Source organism: Gopherus evgoodei, chromosome 10, assembly GCF_007399415.2.
Source record: "Gopherus evgoodei ecotype Sinaloan lineage chromosome 10, rGopEvg1_v1.p, whole genome shotgun sequence".
NCBI lineage: Eukaryota > Metazoa > Chordata > Testudines > Testudinidae > Gopherus > Gopherus evgoodei.
In genome coordinates this window covers 65,635,609-65,661,423 of record NC_044331.1, presented here as the reverse complement: position 1 = coordinate 65,661,423, position 25,815 = coordinate 65,635,609, and the positions used below count along the sequence as shown (strand labels likewise).

At 39.6% G+C, this 25,815-nt stretch overlaps 1 protein-coding gene across 1 annotated transcript in view; it reads left to right on the top strand.

The window, feature by feature from the left end:
• The window catches only part of SNX29 (sorting nexin 29), a 472,917-nt gene that overhangs the window by 397,653 nt on the left and 49,449 nt on the right, over nt 1-25,815 (top strand). Inside the window, exon 21 of the mRNA XM_030578064.1 lies at nt 1,074-1,213. Coding sequence (XP_030433924.1) covers nt 1,074-1,213 — 140 coding nt within the window. The remainder of the gene's footprint in view (nt 1-1,073; nt 1,214-25,815) is intronic.

The following is a 25,815-nucleotide window of genomic DNA, read 5'->3' as shown; positions in this document are numbered from 1 at the left end:
TGGGTATTCACCCACAAAAGCTCATGCTCCAAAACGTCTGTTAGTCTATAAGGTGCCACAGGATTCTTTGCTGCTTTTACTGGTCCCTTGAAAGCTATAATTGTCTTATAATAGTTTGAGGCTTCATGCCTGAAGAGCATAGTCTGACATTTAAACCAGGTAAGAAGAATGCCTGAATTTTTGAGATATAGCTTGTTGGCGCTAATACAAAAAAGAGTCTGATTTCTCAGTAAATCCATTACAGTCTCACTCTAGTGTATTATGCTTGCTGACAGATTGTATTATACTCTACTATAATTGTATTTCCCACAGACAAAAATATGTATGTTTTGAAGTTATGAAATCTAAGTAGACGTACTATTGTTAGGCTTTCAGTCTGTAAGTCTCACAGTGGAATGAGGAATGGTACAGTTATCTCCATTCATTGATGCCAGAGACATAAAACATTAACACTTAAATAAAACCTCTTTTCCAAAGCATCTTACCAATGATATATTATGCTAGTTAAAAAAATAGACTGTTATATAAAATTCGTTTACAAAATGTGTTACTAAACGGAGGGAGATATGTCTGCTGTTATAGTTAAATATGGGTCTATCATGAGATGTATGTATCCAGCCTCTAAAAAGTTCATGATATGAGGGCAGGGAGAGGAGGAATTCATAAACTTCTTAGAAGGGAGGAAAAGTACCTCCATTTCCCTAAAGGACTGTATAAGTTGCTAGTCCTGAAAGGGCTTGACATCTAGGCCTCAATAACAGTCCTTTAAAAGAAAACAGTCTATAGAAGAGGCCTTTCTCTCAGGGAAGAATACACTGCGGGTAGACAGGGATAAGTTATGTTCAGCATCATGTCAGAGTGTCATGGTCAGGGTTTTATCCATAACCAAGTTATATAATGTTGAACATGACTTGTCTCTGTCTACCCTGACTGCAAATGTATTAGATAATATGTTGCTACAGGTGGCTGAGATAAGAACAAGTCATCAATCAGAATTCATGTCATTATTGCTGTCTGGCATTTTAGAATGGAAAACATCTTTTGTACAATTCAACTCTTTTTTTCTTTTGCAGGATGCAAAGTTTGTTGAGGAACGACGCAAACAGCTACAAAATTACTTACGGAATGTTATGAACAAAATTATTCAAACTGTGCCAGAATTCACAGTTAGCCCCCAAAAAGAGACACTTATTCAGCTGATGCCCTTTTTTGTGTAAGTATGTGTCTAATAGACATGCAGTACTCAACAAAATGTTAAGCCTTTTTCTTTGCAGTTTAACTTAAAATGTAACGCATTACCCCTGAAATCTCCATTTTACCACTAACACGATAAAAGCTTTTGATATGTTTAAAGAAATTATACATCTACTGTATATTTTTTTCAGCATTTCAAATGTTTCTTTGAATAAAGGCCACTGTGGATAAAACTTTCAAAAGCATCTAAATGATTTAGGAGCCTTAGTCCTTTTGATGTCATTGGGTACTTTTGAAAATTGTACTCTCTGGGTTTTGGAGAGTTTTGTTTTTATTTTTTGGTGCTCCATTCTACGTTCTCCCCCTCCCCCCATTTTTTATATACGGGCCAAAATAAAGAATTAAAGGAATCTGACTAATTTTTCTAGGAAAATGCAGAACTTTTGCAATCTGTGTACTGTTTCACTTACTACAGGAAGGGAGTAATATTACTATTCCAGGTACAATAATATAGTTGTGTAAATGTAAAGATAGAAGAAAATGGCCAGACATACTTCCATATAACCCAGTCATGTGTTAGAGTATTTTAACGTTAATATATCACCATATCAGAATAGCATTTTTCTTTTACCTTTTCATTTTGTTGTAAGCATAGCCCCTTAAACTATGTCATTTAAAATATTAAAATGATAAATAACATGAATGAAAACTTGTTTTTTGGAGTATGGGTGTCAGTCTTTCTCTCTGACAGTCTTGAAGCGCATTGTGTTATGTCTGAACTTCATTTGGCCTGAATATGTAACAGGGGCCTATCCAGAAAGATACTGAATGATGGGAAATGAGAGCAAGCAGAATCTTTCAGAAGGAACTCAGCACCTGTAGGAGTAGAGCCAGGATATGCTTAAAGTCTTGAAGGCCCCAACCCTGCTTCCAGAAGCCAGTGAGAGTTCTGTCATTGATCACAATAGCAGCAGGAATGGGGCCCAGATATGACTGCAATTTTATAATGAAACGGTGCTGTTAACTCAGGTGCAACATTAAGTAGTTGAGGTGAAATTCTAGACCTCAGAGCTAAGTACGGTAGCTCTTTTTATCGATAGTTCTCAAAGTGCTTAACACATGGCAGGTGAGTGGCAGAGTCAGGAAGAACCCAGGTTATCTGTCCCCAAATCCAGTCCCAACTCCTCTGGAGCATACTGCCCTTTGAATCTGGTTCAGGTAGTGTCTAATCATATATAGTTACTGAACATGTACAATCTGTATGTTCATTGAACAATGCAAAGAATTCACACTAAGACTCCATTTCTGGGGCTCCACTGGGATCCACTCAAGTGGATCAGTTTGCAGAAACAGGGCCCAACTAAATAAGATATATTCCAGAAAAAACAAACCTCTTTTGTCACTTGTACTAATTGCAATATATTGTGCTGCATTTGAGATTTGCAAGTTGAAATGTAGTATTTGCCAGGGCAGAGATCTGTATGGATAGAAAGTTGACTGGGAAAAAAATGAGATTTATTAGAAAACTTGCTTCCGTAGTCTAATTCTGCTTGTCATTCTCTGACAGGGAAATTTCCATAATTTCAGTATGTTTGTCCAAGATACCACCAGGTTCTTTTTGTTGTAAAGTAAAATTGTATGCATATCTTCAAGTTTTAATGAGCTAGCATTCCCTGCCTTATACTTAAAACTGCATCTGACATATTGAGTGTGTGAAAACAAAATTTGCTGACTCTCTTAAAATCTCAGTGGTATTTCGTTTCACTTTAAAGCCAGAAGCAATTTTATGTTGAAAATAAGGATTGCACCAACGTACCCAGTCATGTCATCTTTTAATTTCTGGCTTCTGATTTCTCCGTACCTTCATCTGTGCTTTTCCAGTAGCCTGTTCTTTACAAAAGACTGATAGATAAATAGGAAGAATACCAAAATATATTTTGTGGCATTCTCGTTGTTTCAGTTTTTCTGCATTTTGTCAAAGTAAAAGTGAATTTGACATGACATATTGAGGTTGCTGGCATAAATGGCGAGATATCATTTGTAGAGGCATAAAAACTTACCCCCTTCTCCAAAGAACTCAATTTGTGTAAATTGGCTACAGGTTGTGATGATTTAAATAGTTTTACATTTTGTCACTTAAAAGATCATTAGAGAATTTTCTATTATTTTAATTCTTTTTAAAGAAATTAGTTCTTAGGAAATGCTCTGTTTCACTTTGTTTCTTAAACAAATGAGGGAAGTAATGTAGATTGTAACCCGCATTTGGAATTGAATTTTCATATGAAATCATTATTTCTCTTTCTCCTATAATGTTTACTTTTAAGGTTGTTAAACATATTTTTGTGAAATGTGAATTGCTAATAGCTTATCAGCATTATTAGTAATATGGAAGTTGCAACTTTAAATTCAGTTTAGAGCTGGATGATTTGATTGATTATCACTGGCCTTTCGTGTCTGGGATTATGATTCAATTCTAACTGAAACAACAAGTGGAACATCAGTTGACAAACAACATATTGCACTGTTGTCTAGTGCTTGTTTACTTTGCTTTTCTGCTTGAGTCCTCAAAAAAAATTTTATCCTCTCATCATTCTGAGATCGTTGTGGATCTCACCCTATTTTGCCAACCAGAATCATGTTCCCTCTTGTTATCAGGATGTAACATATGTTGCCCATCAAGAGCTACTATTAGTGCTATTCTGTGAATTTCCCAAAGGAAGGGATAGAATTAATGGATGCAAAGAGTCTGCTACTGATATAAGCTTATGCATTTCATTGACTTAAATGGAGTTGCATCCACTTATGCCAGTGGTGAATTTGGCCCAAAGTCTTTTCAATTGTAAATTCATAGTTATTCAGGTAAAAAAGCAAACACAACAAAAAGCAGATAAAAATCTGAATGTTTGGTGCACAATAAAATATCTAGATATAACTAAGGTTACAGGTTAACTGAATTGATATGGTGTGAATTTACCTAGATGCAAACAAAAATTGGATATTGTTCAAGTTCAAAACATTCTTAGGCTATGTATACACTACAGATCTCACAGCGGTGCAACTGCACCGTTGCTAGTGCGGATGCTTTACACTAGTGGGAGAGAGCGCTCCCATTTGACTTAATTACTGCATCCCCGATGAGCAGCAGTAGCTGTATTGGTGGGAGAACCTAAAGGCAAATGAGAACATGAAGGAAGGCTATAGAAAGCATATAGCTGGGTTTTCCATAAAGCCCATTACTTTAGCATCAAAGTGCTTCCCAGGCAAATTAGATCTCCACCTTTTGAATATCAAGCAAAGAGCCCGCTCCTGTTAGATCAGAGGGATACCCTATGGTTTGTTCCTGAAGCATCCAATACACCTAAACATGACTGGCAATGCACAGGTCAACTGCAGTCTGGTCAGTTCCTATAGAATATTCCTACTGGGCCCCACCTTTCCCTAGGTCTAGGAGTGCGGCCTCATAACATATGAAAGGAAAGAGGAGGAAGTCTCAGTCACTATCAGCATTGATGGCCAGGCCTCTTATACCAGGAGTGGAGATGGCTTGGAAAATACTCCAGTTGCCCTACCTGCTAAAGGAATCCTCATCTTTTCCATGCAAGGCCTTGGACTCTACACATACCAGCTGTCAATGACTTTAGAACTTTACAAGACCTGCTTTTGAGGCTAACAGAAACCTTGGACATTGAGACAATGGTGATCCAAGAGGACATGCACATGTTGTTTGATATTCTCAGCTCCTCAGTGCCAACAAGAATTGCCCTGCAAATTAATAAGGGCATACTGAACCCAGCAAAGGGAATGTGGTACACTCACCTAGCTTTCTCCTACTTTGAAGCAAGTAGAAAAGTGCTATCTAGTGTCACGTAAGGGCTTGGGAACATTTTTACATGCATCTGACATGAGAGTCCCTTGTGGTAACTGCAGTCCAGAAAAAGACCAGGTCCATGTTAGAGCAGTCCAAAAAATAAGGACCCCAATCAACTAGACTTTTCAGTGTAAAGGCCTATTCATCAGCCTTCCTCCAATTTCACATTGCAAACTTCCAAGCCTTGTTAGTAAAAGATAATTTTTCAATGTAGGAAAGGGTAACTCCCTTCCTAACTAGGCTCCCACAGAACTCCAGATAGAAGCTGAGAAGTGCCATCAAAGAAGGCTAGATGGTAATGAAGTTAGTGCTACAAGTGGCTTTGGATGAGTCTGATGTGGCAATTAGATCCATGACTACAGCAGTCACAATGCACCAACCAAATTGTAACCTGGTTACAGACTTCTGGGATTCCAAATGAAGTTCCAGTGACTATAGAGGACTTACCATTTGATGTAATAGAGCTCTACAGCAACTGGATGGATGAAGCAGTCCATTCCCTAAAGGATTCAAGGGCAACACTGAAATCTTTAAGCATATGCACCCCAGCACTATATTGTAAGTTCTTCTAGTGGCAGCCCTCACATTGGCAAAGGCCATCTAATGCCCATAATCACCCAGAAAAGATCCCTGTTATATCAGGAGGCTCCTGTCATACTCCTCCTCTGTCACAGAGGCAGCCAGTTGGATGGGGTGCATGTTGAGAACAATGTCAAGACTATGGAGAGACAACTGTTGGAAATCACTTCACCTCTTCCATTGGGCATGGTAAGAGATTACAGCCAACAGTTTTGTGCAGGACATCATCCGCTATGGCTATAACATCAATTTTCATGCTACGCTTTCTTCTCACTCTTCTTTATTTATTCCTCTTCAAAGGACTCTTTTCACAGGACCTATTACAAAAGGAAGTGGTTTTGTTGTTTTGTTTGGGAGCCATAGAAGAGGTTCCTTGGGAGTACAGAGGAAGAAGCTTCTACTCATGATATTCCTTATTCTGAAGAAGAAAGAGGGTCTGAGTCCCATCAGAGACCTTACAAGAATGAAGAAGTATATACACCAGCTCAGATTTAGAATGGTAGTGCTTTCCTCTGACATTCCATCTCTTCAACCTCAGGACTAGTTTGTACCTCTCGGCTTACAGGATGTGTAGTTCCATATTGCCATCCACCTGGCCCGCAGAAAATACCTGTAATTAGAGTGGGTCCGAATCATTAACAGTATAAGGTACTGCCTTTCAGATTTTCCACAGTCCTGAGAGTGTTTATGAAATGCCTCACTATAGTCAGGGTCGGCGCTTCCATTGAGACGAACTAGGCAATGGCCTAGGGTGCCAGGATTTTCGGGGGGTGGCATTTTGCCGGGGGGGGGCAGCACGTGGCTCTGGTGGACCTGCCGCAGTCGTGCCTGTGGAGGGTCCATTGGTCTGCAGCTTCAGTGGAGCTGCCACAGTCATGCCTGCGGATGGTCCGCGCTGGTCCCGCGCAGCTCCGGTGGACCTCTCGCAGGCGCGGCTGCGGCAGCTCCACCAGAGCCGCGGACAAACGGACCTTCCGCAGACATGGCTGCGGCAGCTCCACCGGAGCCGCGGACCAATGGACCTTCCGCAGAAATGGCTGCGGCAGCTCCACCAGAGCCGCGGGAATGGCGCGCTGGGCAGCGAAATGGCCATGCGCCTAGGGCGCGAAAAACTCTAGCACTGGTCCTGACTATAGTGGTGTCACACGTTAGGGAAAAGGGCATCAGTGTCTAGTCCTATGTGGGCAACTGGCTGATGAGAGGCAGTTCATGTCTGGAAACTCTGATAAGCCTTAACCGCAAATTACCCACTGAAAAAGGAAGTCCTTATGCCTCCTCAGGTTGCTGAACTGCTGACTGCACGCACCCTGATACAGCTGACTGCACGCACCCTGATACAGCTGACTGCTCCCTGATGCGGCCTAATACAGTCTAAACCCCATGCAGGCCCCGGTACTGAAAATTCTTGACTATTTGCTGTAGTAAAAACATACTGGACTTTCATTTAACACAGTCAACATCCATCTGGCAGTAACATCGGCATATCATCTACCAATACAGTTGTTCTTGGTCTTCCTTCATCTGACAGTGTCCAAATTTCACAAGGGTCTACTGCCTGCTTACCCAGCAGTCAGAGATACTACTCCAGCATGGGACCCTCATCACTGTCCTTTTGAAGCTTATGGAGCTCTGTGCTCAGCCCCTCTCAGAGTGTTCCATCCACCATCTTAATCTCAGGCCTGGTCTACACTAAAAATTAGATTGACTTAGCTATGTCACTCCAGACTGTGAAAAATTTTGCAGCAGCAGTGCTGTAGTTAGGCTGACCTAACCCCTGGTACAGATGCAGTTAAGTTAACAGAAGAATTATTCCATTGACCTAACTAATGACTGTTGGAGAGATGGATTAACTATATCAACAGAAAAAAACTCATTGATCTAAGAAGTGTCTACACTACAGCAGCACAGATGTAGTGCCATAGCTGTTCCACTGTAGCAGCTGTAGTGTAGACATACCCTTCAAGAAGAGGGAGCAAGCTTCAGACACTGATGGTTGAACCCCTGTATACCTCCATTCCATAAAGAAAACGTGGCACTTACATAGATTCTGCTCCTTCCTCTAAAGCCCCACCTTCATTCTCAGGGCCGCCCAGAGGATTCAGGGGGCCTGGGACAAAGCAATTTCGGGGGCCCCTTCCATAAAAAAAATTGCAATACTATACAATACTATATTCTTGTGGGGGGCCCGTCGCAAATTGCCCCACTTGCTGCCCCACCACAGGGGGCCCTGGAAAAAATAAACCTTCTGCATCTTGGCACAAACCCAGTTTTGAGAAAATTTCTTTCTAAGGTGTCACTGGTTCTCAGCATTTATCTGTTTCCTAGAGACTGGCTCCATGGGGTCCTTCACAAACTGGAGACGGTTACTGTGGGTTTGTCTTTAGTATAGCTTATGTACATACTTCACGAACTGAGCATTTGAGCTTGTTCCAGAATCTGGGATGAGCCTATGTTGTGAAAACTGAAATGCTCAAAATAGCACATGCATGTGAATGGACACAGGGTGCTAAAATTAAATTAACCCAGGGGTTCTCAAACTGGGAGTCAGGACCCCTCAGGGGATCATGAAGTTATTACTGAGAGTCGCGAGCTGTCAGCCCCCACCTCAAACCCCGCTTTGCCTCCAGCATTTATAATAGTGTTAAATATATAAAAAAGTGTTTTTAATTTATAAGGGGGGGTCGCACTCAGAGGTTGCTGTGTGAAAGGGATCACCAGTGTAAAAGTTTGTGAACCACTGAATTAACCCCTTTGAAGCCTCAGGGAATGCAGTGGAGGGGGGTCTCCCTTGGTAGGGCTGGAAAGTATATTGCTCTTCTCATGTGATCCCTCCGCCAGTGGCTAATTTTAAATGAAGCTACCCTCCCCTGACATGAATCTCCCTAATGCACTGAAATTAAACATAGACAATAATTTGGCATTTGAGAAGTGAAAGGGATGGTAGCCCTAATGGAAAAGCTAACAGCTTGGCTCTTCTGCAAGCCTCAAAGTGCTGAATGACCTTTAGGGTAGGGAAGGCTGTGCCTCCCAAACAGCCTGACCCTGCCCCATCTGACCCCACCCATTTCCTGCCCCCCAACTGCCCCCCTCAGAATCCCCAACCCATCCTGCTCCTTGTCCCCTGACCGTCCCCCAGAGACCCCCACCACCACCCTGGGACCCCATCCCTGCTCCCTGTCCCCTGACTGCCCCAACCCCTATCCACCTCCCCACTGAGTCCTGACAGACCCCCAGAATTCCCACAATCCAACCCCCCCATTCCCTGTCCCCTGACCCTCCCCAACCTCTGCCCCCTCCCTGTGCCCTGACTGTCCCCGGGACTTCCTGCCCCTTAGCCAGCCCCACTATCCCTGGCCCCTTACCCCTGGCTCCCCCGCTCCCCCGCAGCCTCAGCCCATCCAGGAGCTTCCCTCGACAGCAGTGCAGCATGGCTCCAGCGGGGCCCCTGAGCTCCGCCTTGCTCAGAGCCGTGGTCAGGGGGCGGGGCTGCGAGCTCCATGCTGAGCAGAGGGAACTCAGGCCCCACTGGAGCTTGCAGCCCCACCCCCTGACCACGCAGCTCTGAGTGGGGCAGAGCTCAGGGGCCCTGCTGGAGCCACACTGCAGCGCTATCCAGGGACACTCCTGGATGCGCTGAGGCTCCGGGTGAGGGGCGGAGGCAGGGTTGGGTCGGGCTGGGGCCGGGGAAGGAGCCTCAGCTGTTCTCGTGGGGGCCACTGTGGAGCCCGGGGCCTGGGACAAATTGCCCCACTTGCCCCTCCCCGGGCAGCCCTGTTCATTCTGCCTCTTCCCGCCCCTGCTCTGCCCCTACCCTAATGCCCCGCCTTCACTCTCCCTCAAGGCCCCGTCCTCACTCCATCTCCTCCCCAAGGCCCCTGCCTGTCACTCACTGCTGTCCACTCTCCCCCAAGCTCCTCCCCGAGCTTCCAAACAGCTGTTTGGTGAAGCCTCAGATTAGTTTATTGGTGACGCTGCCAAACAGCTGTTGCTGCTGGGTGCTGAACACCCACTATTTTTTTCCAGGGGTGCTCCAGCCCCAGGGCACCCACAGAGTCGGCACCTATGAATACTTAGACCTAATGCAAAATTCTTTCCAAAGGTTGTTTGAGTTCCACCTAAACCAGTCAACCTTTGTGCTTTCCTAAACCTCATTTCATGCAGGGGAAGAGGAAGCTACATACTCTAGCCATAGCCAGAGCTCTGCTATATTACATTGAGAAAACCAAATCTTTTAACACTATTCCCACATCTATTTGTGGCCATAACTGGCCACTCCAAGGTCCCCAGATTATTTCATCCCAAATATTGTCAAAGTGGGTATTACACATTTTATCTCACTTTGTTATCAGCTGACCAGTCTGCTTATCCCACTGACTGTTAAGGCTCACTCCACCAGAGGTCAGGCAACATCCTGGGCCTGGAAGGACATAGTTGTTGTAACAATCAGTGTAACCATGTCTTTGGGGAAACTCATAAAAAATTTGTGGCAATAGAGCAAAATTGGCATCAAAATAAGTAGAAAAGGATACAATAATTTGGAACAGACACTAGTTAAAATTAGATAAGAAAAAAATTGTTACTCTGGATAAAATAGTTCTTTGGAGTTGTGCATAAAATTTTGCTCTTTCAGTAATTAAATTATGTAAAAAGTGGTAGTTTGCTACTGAATCTATAATGGATTATTTACAAATTTTAACAGGAACTGTATTCTATCACTGAACGTTTAATTCCACTTATTAGAATTTGTCACATTTTAAAGATTCTTTCTAAAAGGTCATTAGTTGTACAGATTTACTAACAGTGATTGTGCTGTTAATATTGTGAAATATGAGATGATGAATACTACTGTCATAAAACAAATGATAGCTCGGGTTTTCTGGAGGTTCTTGATTGTTTTTATTGATTACCTTATTAGAGATAATTTGATCTGATTTTCTTTGTGGTTCCATTCTGAAAAATGACTTTGTAAAAATAGCATTGTGAGTTCTATATTTGCCTCAGTTAAAGCTGTCAGATAAAAAGGAGGGTGTTTTTTAAAACTGCCCAGTCCTGTATACTCAACCTGGAATCTTAAAGTCAAGCTGTATTCTTGTAAAGATTCTGTAAATATAATTTAGGCCCCAGGCCTCTGTGAATAGAATTTAGGTCCTGGCCCAGAGGTTCACCCTTGTTCAGGAGCTTGAAAGATCAGGGACCCAGTTAACAATTCTTTTGGTGATGCACAAGCCACAATAAACACCAGCTCACTCTTCTGTACTTGTATTGGCTCTGCAGTGATAATAGGAGAAAAAAGCAGTAAAAATTCATTTTAGTCATGAAAGTTAGCATAGAGAGCAAAAGTCTTTTGAGTAAGGTGGCAGCATTTTTATATAGTGCCTTCCTTTTAAGGTCCTGTTTTAATATGACGAGGGTGACCAGACAGCAAGTGTGAAAAATCGGGATGGGGGTGAGGGGTAATAGGAGCCTATGTAAGAAAAAGACCCCAAAAGCGGGATTGTCCCTATAAAATCAGAACATCTGGTCACCCTAAATATGAAATGCGTGATGTGTTATCACAGTGTTACACAAAGCATGAGAAGTATCTTTTCACTTAGCTTCACTTTTCATTTCACACTTAATGAACTGGTGGGATTGCACCAAGGCAAATTGTGGTGGTGCATCCATGTTAGCCATCGTTTGGGTGCTTTTCTACGCATGTACACACTAGCACTCTGATCCATTTTTACAGTTGTGCTGCACTCTGAGTACCTGTCCCACAGTTTCCAGCACTTGTTTGTAGAAGATTTCAAAATGTTTTCTGGGAGCCCAAGGGTTGTGGGAGAAGGATTCAAATTCCCATAAATCCTGTGAACCTTGCTGAGGCATTTTTTTCAAATGGAATTAGGAAAAATTTCAGAGCCCTCTCTTTACTGGAATAGACAGTTTCCAATGAGAGTATTAATGAGGTCCTGGAAGAGCTTAAAAACAAGCAAACAAATAAATCTCTGCATATTTCCCAGGCAGCTGTCAGTTGTGATAAGTGATGAGATCTTTTTTACAGAGTTATCAGGATCAGTTTATCTCTTCACCTGGACAATAATAATCAGTGATATCATAGGACCCTTCAGACATAGACAAAAACAATGAACCAGAGAAGGCAACAGCATCCCAGTGTCTCATTTGAGTGTACTCTTTCTCCTTTAATTGAGCGTCATGAAATGGCATTAACACTGATGGGTTTTAAATACTATCCAAAATGACTGTGATTCAGTTCTACCATCAAATCCTCCCTGCCCCATCTCTCCCATAAGAGCCTCCTATCTATCATCTCATTGGCAATTCTGAACTCCTTCAATGGAAACTGAAATCACTCAACAAGAATTGGACCTTATGTTGATAACTTTATTACATCCTTTGACAGAAACCTTGATTTTGTACTTGAAATTATTTATATTTTTTTCCAATCTGTAAATGTCTACTTTTAATAAAGGACATTTATTGTAAAATGTTAATTATAAATTAATGTAGTGATAAACTAGATGTAATGTGTGTTTCCATTTAAGCTCTGTAACAAATGTCTGTGTTTCCTGAAGGGGTTACCTTTCTCTTGAAAAGGGTTTGCAGATGCCAAACAATTGTGAGTCGAGCTTTCAGACTGTGAAGCAAAGATTAGAGTTATCTCAGGAGAGCAGAAAATAAAATTCTATAATACAAGTTAAAAAATCCGCGGGGCACAAAAGCTATGTGTTAGAAAGCACTGAAATGTAAAATAACAAAAATAATCAAAAATAATTACATGTACTTACACTGAGTGTTTTCTCGTCACTCAAAAATTACACACAAACACTCCCAACAATGTAAAAAAAAATAATCCAAGAGAAGTTAGATCCACTTCATGTGGTGCCCTATGTCTATAAATTGTTAGGGCCAGGAATATTAATTCACTTGAGGTCCTAAAATGTGAAAATGTTCAGTGGAAATTTTAAAAATAATCTCTCTTAAACATATACGCACTGAATATTAAACACCTGAAGTTAGTTAATAGTGCTGCTACCTAGGACTAGGACTTCCATGTCTGTTTTTCTTTTTAAGTACAATGATTTTATACAATAATTTAAGCACGGACCTGATTGCCCAAATGATTTGTAATGAAATTTAATAGTGTGCCATTGTTATAAAATGAAAACAAACTTTGTTTTGAGGCCCAGATATGGTTGCAGTCTGTTTGAACCACTTTGCTAACATTTCCTTTTCATTGCTATAGCAAATACTGGTGGTTCTTGATGGAAATTTAAATGGCCTGTAATTCCTAATGCTATGAGCTCTCATCTGAATATGCTCATCTTCTCTTTTTGATGTGAATCTCTTTCTATGAGATATTCTTAATCCTGGTTCATGGCTGTTACATTTTAATGCTGTATTAGACCAAACACAAAATTGGTCTAGCAGTTTCCTTCATAGATAGCATTCATATCGTAGTATACAGATGACACTTTTTTTGTACTTGAAATTTACCTATTTATAGATTTAACAGCCAACTCAATATGTGGGGAAGAACTGGACACTGGGACGGATTCTCCAGTTTAGTAAGTTCAGGTCCCCTCCTGATCTAACTCATGCTGGGGCTGGGCAGCACTGAATCTGGTTGCTGTAATCAAGCACCTGAGGCACCTCTGTCTACTATGTCTGAGCACAGCCTTTCTTTCTTTTTAAATGAACAATTGTACTCGTGATTGGTATGTCGTATACCAGTAGCACTTGTTATAGCAAGTACACTTATTTTTTTAATTAAAACTTCAGTCTGTCCAAAAAATGCCGCATGTTAACTCTTGATAAATACATATATCAGAATTATAGGCAACTTTTTCAACAACCAGAACATTATTCTCTGTTCTGCTCATTTAAAAATCTACATCTTAAAAATTGTATGTAATTTTAACATACCATTTATTTTAAGTGTGGTTCTATTCTGAAAAGTGACTTTGTAAAAGTGGTATTGTGAGGTATCATGGTTTGTCTACACTGCAAAAAACCCCCCCAAAAACCCTGAACCTGCAGCAGCAAGTCTTTGAGCCCAGGCTATGTGACTCAGGCTTGCCGGGCTCCCACTATAGGGCTAAAAATAGTAGTGTAGGCATTCCCACTCAGTCTGGAGGGTGGATCTAAGAAACTGGGCTCCTGCCTGAGAGGGAACGTCTATACTGGCCTTCACTTGACCTAGGTTCTAAGTAGGGCTGTCGATTAATCGCAGTTAACTCACATGATTAATTCAAAAAAATTAATTGCGATTAATCGCAGTTTTAATCGCACTGTTAAACAATAGAATCCCAATTGAAAATTTTAAACATTTTTGGGTGATTTTCTACATTTTCAAATATATTGCCACCAATTACAACACAGAATACAAAGTGTACAGTCCTCACTTTATATTATTATTTTATTACAAATATTTGCACTGTAAAAATGATAAAAGAAATAGCATTTTTCAATTCATTTCATACAAGTACTGTAGTGCAATCTCTTTATCATGAAAGTGCAACTTACAAATGTAGATTTTTTTTGTTACGTAACTGCACTAAAAAACAAAACACTGTAAAACTTTAGAATCTCGAAGTCCACTCAGTCCTCCTACTTGTTCAGCCAACTGCTAAACAAGCTACTTTGTTTACATTTATAGGAGATAATCCTGCCCTCCTCTTATTTACAGTTTCACCAGAAAATGAGAACAGGTATTTGCATGGCACTTTTGTAGCTGGCTTTGCAAGGTCTTTATGTGCCGATATGCTAATCATTTGTATGCCCTTTCATGCTTCAGCCACCATTCCAGAGGACATGTTTCCATGCTGATGATGATCATTTAAAAAATGTGTTAATTTACTTTGTGACTGAACTCCTTGGGGGGGAATTGTATGTCTCCTGCTCTGTTTTACCCACATTCTGCCATATATTTCATGTTATAGCCATCTCAGATGATGACCCAGCACATGTTGTTCATTTTAAGAACACTTTCACTGCAGATTTGACAAAACACAAAGAAGGTACCAATGTGAGATTTCTAAGGATAGCTACAGCACTCGACCAAAGGTTTAAGAATCTGAAGTGCCTTCCAAAATCTGAGGGAGACGAGGTGTGGAGCATGCTTTCAGATGTCTTAAAAGAGCAACACTCTGATGCAGAAACTGCAGAACCCAAACCACCAAAAAAGAAAATCAGTTTGCTGGTGGCATCTGACTCAGATGATGAAAATGAACATGCATTGTTCCGCACTGTTTTGAATTGTTATCAAGCAGAACTCGTCATCAGCATAGACACAAGTCCTCTGGTGATTGAAGCATGAAGGGACATATGAATCTTTAGCACATCTGGCACGTAAATATCTTGCAATGTCTGCTACAGCAGTGCCATGTGAACCTGTTCTCTCTTTCAGGTGACATTTTAAACAAGAAGTGGACAGCATTATCTCCTGCAATTGTAAACAGACTTGTTTGTCTGAGCGATTGGCTGAGCAAGAAGTAAGACTGAGTAGACTTGTAGGCTCTAAAGTTTTACATGGTTTTGTTTTTGAATGCAGGGGTTTTTTGTACATAATTCTACATCTGTAAGTTCAACTTTCAAATAGAGATTGCACCTCAGTAGTTGTAATGGGGGAATTGAAAAATACTATTTCTTTTGGTTTTTTACAGTGCAAACATTTGTAATCAAAATAAATATAAAGTGAGCAATGTACATTTTGTATTCTGTGTTGTAACTGAAATCAATATATTTGAAAATGTAGAAAACAACCAAAAATATTAAATAAATGCTGTTATATTAGTGTTTAACAGCGTGATTTATCGCGATTAACTTTTTTTTAATCTTTTGACATCCCTAGTTTTAAGACTTGCTGCTTTAGGGTTTTTTTTTGTTTTTGCAGTGTAGATATGTGTTCCCTCTAAGCTGTGCATGTGGGCAGCCGCCGAGGAGTGACTGAAGTGCCATACAGTTGATTAGCAGAGCCGCTCACATCCAGATAGCAGCATGTAGTCAGGTGCCCCTCCCCCACTGCTTTGCAGCCACATTGCTCCTGCCCTCTGCCTTGGAGCCCCTGCTGCTCCTGGGACTCTCCTTCTGGCTGTGCAGAGGGTGGAGCTGTTGTTGTTGTCAGGGTGTCTCCCTTACCCTGCCCTTGTACCCCAGCAGGGGAGAAGAGAGAGCCCCGAGGATCTGAGGTCTAAACGCGATTCTGGGTGGTCAGTGAGTACCTTTACCTTGGAGACTTCCCTGAACACACAATCTCTCTCTCTCTCATACACAGACACAGACACACACACAGGCTGTGTGTCTACATACATACTGTGTCTACACACATACGCAGTCTCTGTGTCTACACATACATACACTGTTTACACACACACACAGAGGAACTCTCTCCACATACACACACGCACAGGCTGTATCTCTACATAATGTGTCTACACACACACAAAGTCTTTCATACTCACATCCAAACACATACTTGTATTATTTTTGTTACTTCTTGGTATTTCCTGCAATGCACATGTGTCATGGTACAATTCCCCACTCTGAACCTTAGCGTCCAAAAGATGGGGTACCAGCATGAATTCCTCTAAGCTCAATTACCAGCTTAGAACCTGTAGCGCTGCCACCAACCAGGAATTCCAGTGCCTGGTACACTCTGGTCCCCCCAAAACCTGGCCCAGGGACCCCCAAGACCCAGTCCCTCTGGATCTTAACACAAGGAAAGTAAACCCTTTCCCTCACCGTTGCCTCTCCCAGGCTTCCCCTCCCTGGGTTACCCTGGAAGATCACTGTGTGATTCAAACTCCTTGAATCACAACACAGAGAAGACAATTCACCTTCCTCCCTCCTTCTCTTTCCCCCTCCCAGACTCTTCCTGAGAGAAAGTAATCCTGGCACAGAGAAAAATCAGCCTCTCTCTCCCTCTTCCCTCCTTTCTCCCCACCAATTCCCTGGTGAATCCAGACCCCGTCCCCTGGGGTCTCACCAGAATAAAAAAACAATTAGGTTCTTAAACAAGAAAAGCTTTTAATTAAAGAAAGAAAAAACAGTAAAAATTATCTTTGTAAAGTTAAAAAAATGGAATAGGTACAGGGTCTTTCAGCTATAGACACTGGGAACACTCTCCCAGCCTAAGGATACAAGTACAAATTAAAATCTTTTCAGCAAAATACCAATTTGAACTCCTTTCAGCCAAATGCACATTTGAACTTCTTCCAACCAAATACACATTTGCAAATAAAGAAAACAACCATAAGCCTAACTCGCTTTATCTACCTAGTACTCACTAGTCTGAACTTATAAGAGCCTGTATAGGAGAGACTGAAGAGAAACCTGGTTGCACGTCTGATCCGTCTGAGCCCCCAGAGTAAACAACAACCAAAACTAACAGCACAGCACAAAAACTTCCCTCCCTCAAGATTTGAAAGTATCCAGTCCTCTGATTGGTCCTCTGGTCAGGTGACAGCCAGGCTCACTGTTCTTGTTAACCCTTTCCAGGCAAAGAGATATGAAGCACTTCTGTTCTATTAACTCTTACTTATCTGTTTATGACAACATGTATTCTCTGTAATTTTAATCTTTCAAAGTGTGTTATTTTAGAGTTTTGACTGGTCTATGCATTTCATAATTTTTATTTCTCTCTTATACTTAAATTTAATTCTTTGAGTAGTGAGTTCTAAAATGCCTAACCTGTCCTGGCTGGAGTAATTATCCATATGGTAGCTTTTAAAAAATATATATTGTATAGGTTTTTTGTTTCTACTGGTGGTGCACATTACTAAATTTATTCCTCACAAGGATGGAAAACATTAGACAGACATATCCTGAGATGAACCACGAAACCTCAGAATACCAGTAACTGGGTTCTGAGACTCATTTCTGCAGGGTTTTGTTTTAGGTTGAGTTGGATTTTTTGGCAGTGTAGATGTAACCTCAGTGATTTCTGTATCAAACATGCTCATATTACAAGTTCAAAACTTTTTTTTCCCCCTGTGGCATCCCTGAAGTCTCAACCGAAGATCTGAAAGTCAAGCCATATTCATTCAGGTTTGTGCACCCTAACTTTTTCCATAATGCAAACTTTTTCATCCAGTTGTTAGCTAAGCCAGCAACTGCTCACTCAAATTTTATACATATATAATTTTTTTACCTGTGTTTATTAGCTACTAAGACACATATTCTACACTTTACTACTTATTATGGCACACTATTCCTCTGCTGGCAATTATAACTTAAAATATTCTATTGATGTACAAGCCAGCATTGAATACTGTTCCAAACTCCACAGTTGTATTGACTCTGCCATGGTAATAGAAGTAAAATGTGTAGTAAAAGCTTATTCATCTGCAAAGTAAGCAGATATTAGTCAATATATGCAAAGAGCAGCTCTGTTAAGTATGCATTTTTACTTACTTGCTTTTATAGATCCCTAATTATACTTTATAACAATGTAAAGGACATATTTCAAAAAGCTTAGATAAAAGTTTAACTAAAATCTATGATATGGAATGCTTTTAAAAGTATTAAAAACTAACCTCAGAGGTTTACCAGTTTTAAACAGTATGTTCAGTCAAGCTGCGCTTTCTGAGGTTCGTAAGGTTAGTTCTCATTGACAGAATGTTTGAAAACAGGCAGAAGGTAGAATCCTCAATAATTTTGGTTGGAAAATTTTCTGGTAAAATAGTCTGGAGTGGATTCTAAGGAAATATTTTCTTGAATGGATTAATAATTGATATATTTTAAAAAGTGATTTTAAAAGATATTTTCTATAGCATTATGAAGTAGTTGGACACTGTAGAAATAATCACCTGTCATGATGACAGTAATGCTGAATAAATATATGATTTTAACTGTTTTCTTTATTTTTCCATATAATTTCCATTTCATAATATGACAATTCTGGCAGTATATTTCAGGCAGTTGCATTTCTGGGGTGATTAATGTCACTCATCTTTCAGTCTCATGTTTTCCAAATCAAATTGTAATTGTACAGAAATTAACTGTTTGTTATCTTCCTGACTTATCTTATTGCCAAACAATACACTCTTTTCCCAGAGTGCTCCATGGAGGGAGTTGCTCCAGGGAGGGGTAGTGGAGTGTCCCTGAGATCTGCCCTCTGGCCTTGGTTGACAGGTGGATTTCACCTCCAAGCCATTGCCAGCCACCACAAGCCAAAGATCTTGTTGTAGATTATTCACCTACTAATTTGACCTATTAATTCAGTTAACTTCTAAAAATTAAATGTCTGATTTCATAAGTCTTGCAGATCAAACAACCACACTTCTGGGGAAAAGTTTCTTATGATCCTTTCTTCAGTGATAACTGGCAGTACTAGTGTGGTCACCTGAAACATTTAAAGTCTGAGATGGATTATTAATGGTATATAATTATATGTGGAGCCGATAAAAAGATTATTCCCTTTAATACCTGTAGTGCTGCTAGTGTTGTTTTGACTGATAAACTAAGCAAATATGATGAGAAAATTACAGTGAAGAGCTTCATGTACTTTATATGCGACTACGTTCATTAAAGACATTTTGAACAAATTTTCAAGGTTACTTTCAAAACATTTTAAAATAAAGGGACAAAGAAATTGAAGTTAGCCCAGACTAAAAAGCTAGTTAAAAATTCCGACTCTGTCTCCTGCATTTCAGTCAGTAGCTCCAGGTCTCAACATGGTTTATTTTAATATGCAGCAGATGTGGACACTGTTCAAGTACGAAGAATAAAAGAAAACAGCTCCTTACTGAAGTGTTCATGAAATACAGGTTTAAATAAGATCTGTGGGGGCATTGACAGATGGGGACATTAGTGCAGAGAGTGGAGACGGGATCCCTTAAGACAACATCCTGATGACCTTTGGCACAGAGAACTCCCTGTTAAATTGGAATTCTGCCCATGGAAGGCTTCTGATAGCCCAGCCTACAGAGAGAGGTCTAGTGTACACTACTGTCAAAGGTAATTGTCAAGTTCTCATTCTACCTGTGTTAATGAAATATAGAGGCATTCAGTCATATATTACACTACTATATTTTGTGCACTGTTGGTCTTGACTTTGAATGTGAGCTGATAACCCAAATGTGGGGAAGAGAAGGAGTATTGTGAAATTTAACCTTTTAACTTTAATTTCTCAGTCTATCTTTGGCATGAGTACAATACAACTTTCAGCCAGAAACCATTTTTATAAACAACCTGGTTGCAGCACTTGTTTTTAGCCCTGGCTGATCATCAGGTAGAAGTGATTAAAATATAAGATTATGATTTACAGAAAACCAGTTTCAGCTGTTTAGAGGTTTCTAAAACATTAGATTTGTTCTTTTCCTCTAGTGCATTTATGATACTAAGGCAGCATTATGACCCTTTGCTAAAGATGTCTTTGCTGACAGGAAGGACACCAAAACATTGGTTCCATTAAACTTTAAAAAATTCTAAAAATGGTTATTCTGTGAAGTATGGAGCATAAACAAACTAGCAAAAATGATGATAAAGATAGAAGTTTTCCCTTGAGCAAGTGAAGTCCCCTTCTCTTTATTCTGTTCTATATACATGCACATATTGTATACACAGCAATGGAGGTTTCTATTATGTGAAGTAATTCTGCTGTGTAGGAAACAGCCAATAAGTGTGGAATATATTTAGATAGGTGGATAATTATATTATAATAATATGCATTTACTTATTCAAGTAAGTGTGCATTTTAATAGTCAGTGGGCCAATATCTTTGGCATTACTTGGTTAGAATGCATGGTTCATAGAAGAGAGAGAACTATTAGATCACTTATATCATGTATGTTTTTCAGAAAATACTGACAAGCAAGCGGTCAGCATGTATCTGAGCAAACAGTATACTTCCAGTAGAGTCATGAATGTTTAAAATTCTGCTGGTTAAGATGTAACTGTGCATGTTTCACCTGATGTTATTTCATGATTCATATTGTTTTCTAAATACCAGTGCAGTCCTTGGTAATATTAACTGTCACATTAGGATTTTTCTTTTCCTCCTGTCACAGCACTCGTTGGGTCTGGAGTTGCAGCCAAAAGCTATTATAAGATAGCATTGTTGTCTATATTTATATTTTGCAGTATATATAGTGCCAATAATTCTGTTGTGGGGCCAAGTCTGACTACCAATCAAATTCAGAAACCTAAATGCTGCAAAACAGCATAAGAAATATTGTTCTTAAATTACACTGTTGAATAGATTAATTTCTGAAGGAACAATATCTGTACTTCTATAACATTTGCCATCAAGAATTATGTTAAAAATTATAAAAAGGATGCATGACTCGTAATGCAGGAGTGACAATATTTATCTAATATTTATTTATTTATCTTCACGTCCTGAAGCAAAGTGGCCAGTGGCCAGATTTGTACCTGAATGCATCCTCCTTAGTGGCAGCTCATGTTGTCAAGTTGGCTATTGCATTAAGTGAGATCTAGCTCAATATGTAGCACCCTATAACAGTAAGTAAACATCTTGTTTGATAAAGAGGAACATAATGTAAAAAAACAAACTGGGAATACCATTTGCTTAAATATGTGGCTTTTTAAAAAAGAAATATAATAGAAGTCTCCTAAAAGTGGCAAAGCCACTTTCTAATTCTTGATCTATGCTAATGAAGCTAACTTACTATCATGTTAACTGAATGATTTGGTCATAATACTGTATAGAGATATTGTCTGATATTTACCTTGTAATAGTAGAGTGTTGCTATAGTTTTTCTGATAATTGAAGTAAAAATACATTAGATATATAAACTTTGGTAAACAAGTTAAGACAATGAAGGAAATCATGTAGCAAAAATGTGCTACTGTTGGGCCAATGTTTTGATTTTTGAAATGAATATAGTTGAGCTTTTTAATGATTTACTGATGACAGACGTATGGGAAGCCTATTCCGTTGGCATAAGCATAGTCAATTATGAAGGTAGGGCTAGTGGAAATGCTGCCCCAGCATGTGATATCTCACTGTGACATTAGATTAACTGGATTTGGGGGGACTGGGTTAAGACAGTACTAAGTCAGCAGTTCTTCTCAGAAAGACCATTTTGAAGTTTTAACCAGTGTAGAATATAGTGCCCCATATACAGTACTTAATGAAGTGGGTAGACATGAGCATAATTAGCCAGTACACCTTGTAGCATATTGGTTACCCATATGCTTTAGTCTGAAATTGAAGGTATTATTTTTAATTTCTGAAGCTCTGAGTGATTAGGCACCAAGCTACGTAAGAAACCACAGCTCTCCTTATGGACCCAAGAATTACAACAAAGATGTTCTTGATGGACAGTCCTGGTCTGCTGGAGCTCAAACCTTTTAGCTCTGGGGGGAGAAAGGCAATGGGTACCCGGTAAATGGTATTATAATGGCATATAATCTTTATTTAATATTATGAAGGAACTTAAATCTTGGAGACAGAGGCAATGGAGGGAATGACAAATGTATTGAACCTGTTTGTCTCGGTTATAAGTAGGTGAACATGCTTGTGAATGTGAAAGGAAGATTATACAGGTGAATGAATGTAGAGGACAGAAAACATGAGAGGAGGAACAAAAAAGGACATGACAGAAGGGAGATCAAACAGGAAAAGAGACCGAGGGCATTTAATGTGGAGAAGACGACTTGGTATATTGTGAAGAAAGCAGTAAGAAATAGTTCTAAAGATTGGTTCTTGAACCCTGGCTAGCAATATTATTAGAAATATTAGTATTATTTTTGGTTTTCTAAAACTGGAAGTTTCACTATCTATGCAGTAAGCCTTTAGTTATTAACAATGAAGAATCTGCACAAGGTTGTAGTTCTTGACTTTGCAGATAACAAGCTAACCTGTTGAGCAACAAGCTCAGTTTCTCCAGAGTAGCAAATTAGGAAGCTCTGCATGTATGTATCCTCCACAGAGGTGCCTAAGGGAAGTGTTGGGCTCAAACTAATGAGTTCTCCCTCTTTCCCTACAGCTTGGCACATTCTTCATCAAGTGATTAAAACTTTGAACCCTGCCGTACAGCATATATTAACAGCAGCCCAAATATAGATTAACCATAAGATGCAGACATGAATCCTTGCCAGAGCTCATTTGTTGGGATTCAAAATCTTTGACTCACCCTCCCTCTTTCCCCCCCACATTAAATATCAAACTTGTCCTGTAGTCAAGGTGTTTATTGGCTCCTATTTGATTGAGGACTTTATGCTTTCAATATCTGTTTTCCTTATCCTGCAGCTTTTAGAGAGGTTTTCTTTTTAAAGCTCTTCAGTTTAAATAATGCCTACACTTTGTGGATTGACCCAGGATAAGGCATAGATCAGCTACCCAGATGGTTGCCTCCATAATCTGAATATAAAATTGTTCATTCCACTATGCATGCAGGACCCTGAAGAAAGTTAATGAAATTCCCATTTCAATCCAGAGCCATCAATAACTGAATCTATTGTAGACTCAAAGGTATCAATAACTGACTCCAGTGTGAATCAAAGCCATCCATAACTGAGTGGTGTCTTTTCCTCAGATTACTGTACTCCATAAGCATTTCAGGGAACTTTAGGTATTGTCTCTTGTGTCTGTATTTTTTTTTCTTTATGATGTTACGGTATGACTATGAACAATTTCGTATTCCTTCAGTAACAGTACCGAGTGAGTGTATCTAAATACTCATTGCAGCCATAGAGATTTCTTCCCCATAAATTGGCATTTTGGGGCTTGTCAACTCCGTACAGTGTTATTAATATCAATGGCATTCACAGTCTTTATACAATAGACATTGATGAAGATACATTCCAAAGAGCCATTATACTGGAAATGTCTGCTGAGTCTGAATACAGTGCAAAAGGTGCTGAGTTGCAGAAGTTGATGGGGTCAAAGTATTACTAACTAGAGCTCATAATGGTAATTTTTAATCAGGAAAAATAATGTCCATTGTCAGTAATATTTTATCAGAGACGAACAACGTTATTGACAGATTTTTGCATGTGTGTTAGTAAAGGGTAACAAATATAAAAAGATTACAGCAGGATTTGAACAAGATAAACTACAACTTATAGTGAATATGTGTATTGTTGTTTACAGTTTTACCGGTGATATTTTTTATAAGTTCATCTCACTTGGTCTTCTGTTTTTCCTCAGATAGTTCAGTTAATATTTAAAAGGGGGGGGAGGGCAGCAAGTTTTTCCATTTCTCTTAATTTTTTCATTCCAGTCAACTTCATTTCTGTAGCTGATGTTTGTTTTTGCAGTCGTGGGCTCCAGTCCTATACAGAAAACTATGTGGGTGGTCCCCATGCATCGGTGTAGAGCTCCACTGAAGTTAAACTGTCTCTATGCAGGTTCAGGGGTCTGCCCACACACTCAGTTTGTTTCCCAGGATTGAGACTAGAGTAATGATATACATTTATTGTAGCAAGAGATCTAAATGGGTATTTCTCTTTGTTTAGTTTCAGCAAATCAGGGTATTTCCCTTAGACTTTAGTAAGCAGAATTTAGGTTGTGTATCTGTTAAATAATCCTTTCATCAGACCAGAAGCCTTTCAGATTGGAACAATCCCATAAGGCATCTAGTATAGCATTTTGCTGAGAACTTTGTGTCTCTGTCGTTTGGTAAAACTGGTGTGCGAAAATATCTAATCAAAATTTTCTGTCCATATTCTCTTCATGAAGGGGAACCTGTGGTGTTCATAGTCATTCCAGTTCTCTGAAGAGATTTTACTGGTTCAGTCCCCACACCTAACCTCATATTGTCAATATTGCCCTGCTGTTTTGTAAGGGAAAATAGCGCATATAATGTACTGATTTTTTAATATTTTTTAACAGAGATCTGATTATCTATCTTACATAGTCCTCTCCTGAAGAAAAATCTAGTTCAATTCTCTAATTCTTATGTTTTTTTAAACTAACTGTAGGAAGATACAAAATCCCTATCGTAACTTTTATTGTACTTTAGCTCAATGTTGTCAAATAAGTTTCTTAAATACATTTTTTTCTTATATATTTTGATAAATCAGGTGTAACATTCTAAGATTTTGCAAATGATAATTAGTTTTGAAATATCCCTTGGAAGTACTAGTCTCTTTTTCATATGTTCCCATATTTTGAACTCTAGAAATCCATGGATCATTTCCCCGTGAACTACTTCTGATTTGCTTGACCAAAAAATCATAGTTCTTAGTGATATTAGTCATGTAGCCATTTGATCTTATCTTTGCTCCAATACATCATAAAATTTGATATAACCATGAATATGGAAAGGCTATACATCTATTTTTTCAAGAGCTGTAATAATTTATTTTTTTCTTGGCTTCTTCCACAGGAATTTTGAAATGTGTATATCAAGTTAACTCTTTTCTGTTTTGGGTGGATTGATACAAAAGCAGGTTTAGTGTTGATGAATCATGTCTGTAAGATCAAAATTCATTTTTAGATTTCATTTTTATTTTAGAATCAGATGAAAAAATATATTTTGTCACCCTTCAGGAATGATGAAGGCCCAAATCCTTCGCGGAGAAGTGCACAGGCAGCTCTTGTGCCCATGTGGAACCTCATGATTCTCAGTGCTGGATCAGGGCCTTAATTATATTATTTTGGATTCCTTGATTGCTATCAGTACAGCAGATTGTTCTCCACTTTACCTGTCAACTCTCTCATGAGAACTCTCAACCAGGGCATCTTAGTGCAGAATTAGTCACTGTCTCTAACTGTATTTTTTAATTTTTGTGTCCAAATTATTTTATTTTCTGGTTCTGCCAGGGATAGAGCAGGGCTTGTCTACACTGGCACTTTACAGCACTGCAACTTTCTTGCTCAGGGATGTGAAGTACCAGCGCTGGGAGCTATTCCCGTCACGGAGGTGGGTTTTTTACAGCGCTGGGAGATCGCTCTCCCAGTGCTGCACCACGACTACGCAAGCCACGTTAAAGCGCTGCCGCGGCAGCACTTTAACATGGCCAGTGAAGACATGCTCTGAGACATCACAGGAAGCCCCAGTTTCCATAGTTTAGAGTTCACACTTTTCTAAAAGAATTCTCTAAGCTTTTTTATCTGTTTTCAGAAGCTTCCAAAAAGTTGTCTGTTTAAAACTGTGTATTGAATACCGCACCTGAACTATGTGCAGTAATCATATAAACATGTCATGCCAGATATGTTTTCCTGGTTATAGAGGGAATTAAAACTTCTGGGAGAAAACTTAAGG